This window comes from Oncorhynchus masou, chromosome 29 (assembly GCF_036934945.1).
Source record: "Oncorhynchus masou masou isolate Uvic2021 chromosome 29, UVic_Omas_1.1, whole genome shotgun sequence".
Lineage (NCBI taxonomy): Eukaryota > Metazoa > Chordata > Actinopteri > Salmoniformes > Salmonidae > Oncorhynchus > Oncorhynchus masou.
The window spans coordinates 87,190,048-87,199,380 of record NC_088240.1 but is presented as its reverse complement, the minus strand read 5'-3'; the positions used below and the strand labels follow the sequence as shown (position 1 = coordinate 87,199,380).

General features: G+C 40.5%; 2 protein-coding genes across 2 annotated transcripts in view; one reads left to right on the top strand and one right to left on the bottom strand.

Moving 5' to 3' along the window:
- Positions 1 to 292: 292 nt before the first annotated feature.
- pde11al (phosphodiesterase 11a, like) overlaps positions 293 to 9,333 on the bottom strand; it is a 45,853-nt gene continuing 36,812 nt past the window's right edge. The window contains 2 exon segments of the mRNA XM_064945026.1: positions 293 to 334; positions 735 to 953. Of these exon segments, the coding sequence (XP_064801098.1) occupies positions 293 to 334; positions 735 to 953 (261 nt within the window).
- The window catches only part of LOC135519813 (uncharacterized), a 66,845-nt gene continuing 59,275 nt past the window's right edge, over positions 1,764 to 9,333 (top strand). The window contains exon 1 of the mRNA XM_064945025.1: positions 1,764 to 1,908. The gene's annotated coding sequence lies outside the window, so the exon portion shown is untranslated. The remainder of the gene's footprint in view (positions 1,909 to 9,333) is intronic.

The window sequence follows — 9,333 nt, the reverse complement described above, 5'->3', positions numbered from 1 at the left end:
GGTGTGATATGGAGAACACTGTGGTGTGATATGGAGTACACTGTGGTGGGATATGGAGTACACTGTGGTGGGATATGGAGAACACTGTGGTGTGTTATGTAGAACACTGTGGTGTGATATGGAGAACACTGTGGTGTGATATGGAAAACATTGTTTATTTAGTCCTGTTCCATGTTACCAGGTTGTCTATGCAACACTGTTCTGCACATACTGTGCTGTATGGCTGTAGGAGTGGAAAATGTCTTCCTTTCCTTCATATTTCCAGAACATTGGATGACCATGTTTCTGGTCTTCAGCTTGTGTTAGAACTCTTCAGGTCGCTCTCATAGACAACCTAGAACACAAACACACACCAGTCAACAAAACAGATCATGTCTACTGCAGAATAAATATTTTAATCCATAAAGGAAGCGGCTTCCATGAAATGAAGCTCCACCTTGAGGTGTCTCATCTGCAAAGAGGATGACATGTTTTACTTATGAGATTGCATCCAATGGCCAATGATTATCAACACAAGCAACACATGATTATATCCTCTGACACTACAGAACAGGACACAACCATGTCCCAAATGGCTGCCTATTCCCCACATAGTGCACTACCTTTGACCAGAGCCCTATTCTACAGTACATCCACTGACCAGCAGAGAGCACTGAGGCCCACCGCGGTCTTCCTCTCGCAGCTCACTCCTGACCAGCAGCAGGGAAGTTGGTCTCCTCACCACTCTCCTCTACCTGCTCCCTCTCTCCTTGGCTCTCCTCCTCCTTCTCCTCCTCTCCCTCCTCCTGTTGCTCTTGTTCCAGGTCGTAAAGCATTACAGGAATGTAGGTGATGCCCAGAGGGGCAGTGGGCAGGACTATCAAGCAGGGGGAGGAGTCTCTCTCTTTCTCTTCCTGGTCTGTGTCTGGCTCCTCCTTGTCCGAGGACAGGATGGCCTGCTCCATGTTCCATGACTGAACAGATATTGAACCTGTGCAGTCACCGTTTGCAGTAATTTCTTGGTCCACTACTTCTGTGGTTGATCCTCTTGTATCAGACCAACTATGGCCATCTGTTTCAGAGTCTCTCTTGTCAACAATGTTGTGCAGATCCTCAATAAACTCTGGATGTTCATTGTCTGATCGCAGTCTTCCATTAAAGATGATTGGGCCGTCGTACACATCAAGGGAGGCACAGCACAGAAAACAATAGCAGAACCACCACTTGGCGGATCCTTTGCGTGGTCCTCCTTCCATGGTCAAATGTGAAATAACAGAATTAGAAAGAATAGAACAGCCCTCCCCATTCAAATGAATACGCCATGATTGGTGAACTGGCAGCCATTATCGGTGGACTGGCAGCCATTGTGAGTGTTATCAGGAGCACAGCAAGAAGTAATAGCAGGTGTTCCACTCAATCTATGCTGTGATTTGTTGTGTCAACTCAACTGACATTTCAAAAAAATACATTCTATGAGCCACATCAATTACTTTGCATCATTTGAATGGACATTCTATATTACCATGGAAACCAGCATCAGCTGATAGAACATTCCAAATTACCATGGAAATGTCCTGTCAATGTTAATTCAATGACTTGTCCCTTGTGTGTTCTTAGTTCTGGGCAGAGCCATAGTCCAACGTTCTTTCCTATTGACCTCCATTATGAAAGAGGCAACTCTGTTGTTGATATTATGGTAATACAGAAATTAAAGAAACATGCCGAAAAGCTGCTGTGTTGTTCAATGTACATGTAGCCAGATCAAAAATCTCAACCTACGGTTCGCAATGCTCTGTCTGTAGGGAAAAAGAGCCTGCAAGAAGAGCCCTGTGGCTTCAGGCTATTAGGTGTTGGAGAGTGGGAAGTGTGGGGACCCGGTGTCCAAGTAAGCAACACGTAGCCATGTGTGTGGAAAACATTTCATCACAGGTAAGACGTTTAACTTGTTAGTACTGTCCGTTTGTAACTCCACTCACTACTTGTAGCTGTATACTGTAGTCAGTTTGTTTGTGTTGCTGGTCTTGGCTAGCTTATTGGTGTTAGCAGGCATTATTTTCATTTTTGGGAAAAAAACGTTCCCGTTTTAAACGGGATATTCCGTCAGGAAAAGATGCTAGAATATGCATATAATTGACAGCTTTGGATAGAAAACACTCTAACGTTTCCAAAACTGTAAAGATATTGTCTGTGAGTATAACAGAACTGATGTTGCAGGCGACTGATGTTGCAGGCGACTGATGTTGCAGGCGAAAGCCGGAAGTGCCCCAGGTTTTGAAAGCGCTGCGTTCCAATGACTCCCTATTCAGCTGTGAATGTACCATCAACGAGCTTACGCTTTCTACGTATTCCACAAGGTGTCTACAGCATTGTGACGTAGTTTTACACATTTCTGTTGAAGAATAGCCGTAGGCGGCCACATTGCGTGAGTGGTCACATGGTGGCTCCGAGAGAGATTCTCGCGTAAAATACAGAGGTAGCCATTACTCCAATCGGTCCTAGTGAAAAACAAATTGTACCGACGGATATATTATCGAATAGATATTAGAAAAACACCTTGAAGGTGGATTCTAAACAATGTTTGCCATGTTTCTGTCGATATTATGGAGCTAATCTGGAATATTTTTCGGAGTTGTGGTGACCGCAATTTCCGGGTGATTTCTCAGCCAAACGTGAAGAACAAATGGAGCTATTTCGCCTAATATTTTGGGAAAAAATGAACATTGGCCGTCTACCTGGGAGTCTTGTGAGTGAAAACATCCGAAGTTCATCAAAGGTAAACGATTTAATTTGATTGCTTTTCTGATTTCCGTGACAAGGTTGCCTGCTGCTAGCAAGGCATAATGCTATGCTAGGCTATGATAATCTTACACAAATGCTTGTCTAGCGTTGGCTGTAAAGCATATTTTGAAAATCTGAGATGACAGGGTGATTAACAGAAGGCTAAGCTGTGTTCCAATATATTTCACTTGTGATTTTCATGAATAGGAATATTTTCTAGGAAGATTCATGTCCTTTGCGTTATGCTAATTAGTGTCAGATGATGACAACGGTCCCGTTCACGGGATGGGGTGTCACTACAGGTTAATGTTCTGTAGGTAGCTAGCTAGCACTCACTCGCTCAGGTTGCTGCTAGCATAGTCATGAGAAGGGACATGAAGGAAGCACACTATGAAGTGTTTCTAAGTAGTGAGAACTCTAGGGAGCAAGGCAATGTTGAAAAGTCATCCTTAGACATGTTATACTTTTCTTAAATGTATTTTTGAAATGAACTAAAACAAGCAGACAATAATAGAAAATTGCATTTGAAAAAGGTGATATTTTTTGCTGTGAGCCAATACGGTAACCAAGGTAACAACAGGTTGATTTCCCCTTTTCTGATTCCGACTGGGTCTATAGAGAGTTCGACCAGGTTTAGAATGGACGCCATGTTAGCTAGTCTGGTGTACAAGACTCTAACATTCCACTCCTTGTCATTGCCAGAGACTCAAATATGAACATTCTATTATGAATGTGCTGGAAGAGAACAGAGGATCCCCCCTCACAGCTATCCTCCAATCACAACGATTATGAAAATATTGGAACTCACTTTTTTCCTTTACAGAATGAGTTGGTATCCGGTTGCTAATCAACCGTTTTTGTTTGTCCAGATGAAACCAGTCCGTCAAAAGTTGCTAGGTTACATCTAAATTCCCAAACTAAATAAATACTGCAGTTTCATCCACAAAACCTCTTAGCTTTGATTAAGCCTCAAAATACAACAACTTGCCTAGCTAACAGCTAAATGTTTGTTTTTGATTTTGTTATATTTTTAATTATATTTTCAAGGCTCCACATCTTGTTATGGAAAATATGAATGTTATTTCCAACAACCAATGAGCAACTCCTCATCCAACATGGTGAAGGAATGGAATATTAGCTGAAGAGACTGGTACTCAGGTTACATGTTAACTGAAGAGACTCTGGTACTCAGGTTACATGTTAACTGAAGAGACTCTGGTACTGAGGTTACATGTTAACTGAAGAGACTCTGGTACTCAGGTTACATGTTAACTGAAGAGACTCTGGTACTCAGGTTACATGTTAACTGAAGAGACTCTGGTACTCAGGTTACATGTCAGCTAAAGAGACTGGTACTCAGGTTACATGTTAACTGAAGAGACTCTGGTACTCAGGTTACATGTTAGCTAAAGAGACTGGTACTCAGGTTACATGTTAACTGAAGAGACTCTGGTACTCAGGTTACATGTTAACTGAAGAGACTCTGCTACTCAGGTTACATGTTAACTGAAGATACTCTGGTACTCAGGTTACATGTTAACTGAAGAGACTCTGGTACTCAGGTTACATGTCAGCTAAAGAGACTGGTACTCAGGTTACATGTTAGCTGAAGAGACTCTGGTACTGAGGTTACATGTTAACTGAAGAGACTCTGGTACTGAGGTTACATGTTATCTGAAGAGACTGGTACTCAGGTTACATGTTAACTGAAGAGACTCTGGTACTCAGGTTACATGTTAGCTGAAGAGACTCTGGTACTCAGGTTACATGTTAGCTGAAGAGACTGGTACTCAGGTTACATGTTAGCTGAAGAGACTCTGGTACTGAGGTTACATGTTAACTGAAGAGACTCTGGTACTCAGGTTACATGTTAGCTGAAGAGACTCTGGTACTCAGGTTACATGTCAGCTAAAGAGACTGGTACTCAGGTTACATGTTATCTGAAGAGACTGGTACTCAGGTTACATGTTAACTGAAGAGACTCTGGTACTCAGGTTACATGTTAACTGAAGAGACTCTGGTACTCAGGTTACATGTTAGCTGAAGAGACTGGTACTCAGGTTACATGTTAGCTGAAGAGACTCTGGTACTGAGGTTACATGTTAACTGAAGAGACTCTGGTACTCAGGTTACATGTTAGCTGAAGAGACTCTGGTACTCAGGTTACATGTCAGCTAAAGAGACTGGTACTCAGGTTACATGTTAACTGAAGAGACTCTGGTACTCAGGTTACATGTTAACTGAAGAGACTGGTACTCAGGTTACATGTTAGCTGAAGAGACCTGCTACTCAGGTTACATGTTAGCTGAAGAGACCTGCTACTCAGGTAACATGTTAGCTAAAGAGACTGGTACTCAGATTACATGTTATCTAAAGAGACTGGTACTCAAGTTACATGTTAGCTGAAGAGACCTGCTACTCAGGTTACATGTTAACTGAAGAGACTGGTACTCAGGTTACATGTTAGCTGAAGAGACCTGCTACTCAGGTTACATGTTAACTGAAGAGACTGGTACTCAGGTTACATGTTAGCTGAAGAGACCTGCTACTCAGGTTACATGTCAGCTGAAGAGACTCTGGTACTGAGGTTACATGTTAGCTGAAGAGACTCTGGTACTCAGGTTACATGTTAACTGAAGAGACTCTGGTACTCAGGTTACATGTTAACTGAAGAGACTCTGGTACTGAGGTTACATGTTAACTGAAGAGATTCTGGTACTGAGGTTACATGTTAACTGAAGACACTCTGGTACTCAGGTTACATGTTAACTGAAGAGACTCTGGTACTCAGGTTACATGTTAACTGAAGAGACTCTGGTACTGAGGTTACATGTTAACTGAAGACACTCTGGTACTCAGGTTACATGTTAGCTGAAGAGACTCTGGTACTCAGGTTACATGTTAGCTGAAATAAACAAGTCAGGATTAAGCTGTCCCAGTTTATCTAACCTGTCTGGATTAACCTCTTGGAACTCCCCATCCCGGATCCGGGATCGTGACTAAAGCCTCAGGCTCATTAGCATAAGGCAACGTTAACGATTTCTGAAAATCGCAAATAAAATGAAAATAATGCGTCTGCTCTCAAGCTTAGCCTTTTCTTAACCTGTTGATGCTCTGGGGGCGCTATTTCATTTTTGGATGAAAAACGTTCCCGTTTTAAACAAGATATTTTGTCACAAAAAGATGCTCGACTATGCATATAATTGATAGCTTTCGAAAGAAAACACTCTGACGTGTCCAGAACTACCAAGATATTTTCTGTGCGTGCCCTAGAACGTGAGCTTCAGGCAAAACCAAGATGAGACGGCATCCAGGAAATGAGCAGGATTTTTGAGGCTCTGTTTTCCATTGTCTCCTTATATGGCTGTGAATGCAAGAGGAATGAGCCTGCCCTTTCTGTCGTTTCCCCAAGGTGTCTGCAGCATTGTGACGTATTTGTAGGCAGATCATTGGAAGATTGACCATAAGAGACCACATTTACCAGGTGTCGGCCGGTGTCCTGCGCCGAAATTGGTGCGCAAAAGCCAGCTGCCAGTATTTTTCCATGGGATACAGAGAGGAAAGCAAGCTTCCACGAACTGCATATCAATGAAGAGATATGTGAAAAAACACCTTGAGGATTGATTCCAAACAACGTTTGCCATGTTTCGGTCGATATTATGTAGTTAATTCGGAAAAAGTTTTACGTTGTAGGTGACTGAATTTTCGGTTCGTTTCGGTAGCCAGACGCAATGTAGAAAACGGAACGATTTCTCCTACACACAGACGCTTTCAGGAAAAACTGCGCATTTGGTATGTAACTGAGAGTCTCCTCATTGAAAACATCAGAAGCTCTTCAAAGGTAAATGATTTTATTTATTTGGTTATCTGGTTTTTGTGAAAATGTTGCGTGCTAAATGCTACTCAAAATGCTATGCTAGCTTTGCATACTCTTACACAAATTAGTCAATTTCTATGGTTCAAAAGCATATTTTGAAAATCTGAGATGACAGTGTTGTTAACAAATCAGGATTAAGATGTCCCAGTTTATCTAACCTGTCTGGATTAACAAGTCAGGATTAAGATGTCCCAGTTTATCTAACCTGTCTGGATTAACAAATCAGCATTAAGATGTCCCAGTTTATCTAACCTGTCTGGATTAACAAGTCAGGATTAAGATGTCCCAGTTTATCTAACCTGTCTGGATTAACAAATCAGGATTAAAATGTCCCAGTTTATCTAACCTGTCTGGATTAACAAGTCAGGATTAAGATGTCCCAGTTTATCTAACCTGTCTGGATTAACAAATCAGCATTAAGATGTCCCAGTTTATCTAACCTGTCTGGATTAACAAGTCAGGATTAAGATGTCCCAGTTTATCTAACCTGTCTGGATTAACAAATCAGGATTAAAATGTCCCAGTTTATCTAACCTGTCTGGATTAACAAATCTGTCCCAGTTTATATGGTGTCCCACTCTTTCTGAATTCACCCTTCAGTAATTGTAAAATTCTTGTGGATTTTGTCTATTTAATAATACTCTGGTATTCCGTAACTGTGTAGTATCATTGGGATCATTGTTTATGCCCTACTGCATAAAATAACCCTAACCCTAACGCATTAAATAACCCTAACCCTAAAGCATTAAATAACCCTAACCCTACTGCATAAAATAACCCTAACGCATCAAATAACCCTAACCCTAAAGCATAAAATAACACTAAAGCATTAAATAACCCTAACCCTAAAGCATTAAATAACCCTAACCCTACTGCATTAAATAACCCTAACCCTAAAGCATTAAATAACCCTAACCCTACTGCATTAAATAACCCTAACCCTAAAGCATTAAATAACCCTAACCCTAAAGCATTAAATAACCCTAAAGCATTAAATAACCCTAACCCTAAAACATTAAATAACCCTAACCCTAACCCTAACGCATAAAATAACCCTAACCCTACTGCATTAAATAGCCCTAACCCTACTGCATTAAATAACCCTAACCCTAAAGCATTAAATAACCCTAACCCTAAAGCATTAAATAACCCTAGCATTAAAGACTGGTACTCAGGTTAAATAAAGCATTAAATAACCCAGCATTAAATAACCCTAACCCTAAAGCATTAAATAACCCTAACCCTAACGCATAAAATAACCCTAACCCTACTGCATTAAATAACCCTAACCCTACTGCATTAAATAACCCTAACCCTAAAGCATTAAATAACCCTAACCCTAAAACATTAAATAACCCCAACCCTAATGCATAAAATAACCCTAACCCTACTGCATTAAATAACCCTAACCCTAAAGCATAAAATAACCCTAACCCTACTGCATAAAATAACCCTAACCCTAAAGCATAAAACAAATAATATACTTCACAATATTCAACACAAACCACACAGACATATTTTTGCATGCCAGTGCTTTTTAATTATTTACAAAACCACCTGAGGAAGACAGACATACATTCTATTGAACCTTTCCATTGCACAAATTCTCTCAATATTTCATCTAAGTATCCGTGTAGAATGTAGAAACGGTGAGCAAAATGCTAATTGTGTATCCCCCATACAATACATATAGAGCCTAATATATATATATATATATATATATATATAATATATATATACTATATATATACTTATTTCATCTTTATTTCACTATAATATATGAAAATATTGTCCGTTTGAATTCTGCTACGGAGTTGCTTTCTAAAATAGGAAACTGAGTCCGTCCGTATAGTACCACTTTCAATAGTGCACCACCTCCAGTACACATCTCCCTCCTCTCATCAGTGGAGACAAACTACTGTGGAGTAAAGACCGTTTACAGGAACATCTCAAATAAATGATCAACACACTATTCAGTGTCAACAACAGAACGACCATGTCAACACATATCAGCATGCTGTCCCATTTGGACTGTAGAAACCTCAGCATACCTCAACTCTACAGATACATTTGGACTGTAGAAACCTCAGCATACCTCATCTCTACAGATACATTTGGTTTGTAGAAACCTCAGCATACTTCAACTCTACAGATACATTTGGACTGTAGAAACCTCAGCATACCTCAACTCTACAGATACATTTGGACTGTAGAAACCTCAGCATACCTCAACTCTACAGATACATTTGGACTGTAGAAACCTCAGCATACCTCAACTCTACAGATACATTTGGACTGTAGAAACCTCAGCATACCTCAACTCTACAGATACATTTGGACTGTAGAAACATCAGCATACTTCAACTCTACAGATACATTTGACAAATAAATGCATACACATATAGTGTACACATCCAGTATTGATATCATGCATGTACACATTGAACAGAGCAAATGTTCAGCCACAGGCTGAGTACACTAACATGTACAATAAATGCATGCAACCAAAAGGTTGGTCATAGGCTACGTCACAAATGATACCCGATTCCCTATATAGTGCACTAGTTTAGACCAGCTCAAAAGTCCCACACTATACTCTGTATGGGGTGCCATTTGTGACACAGACATAGACATGTCAGCTACTCAAGTAGCTGACATAAACATTCAGGAACAAGATCATGCTCCGGTCTACATTCATT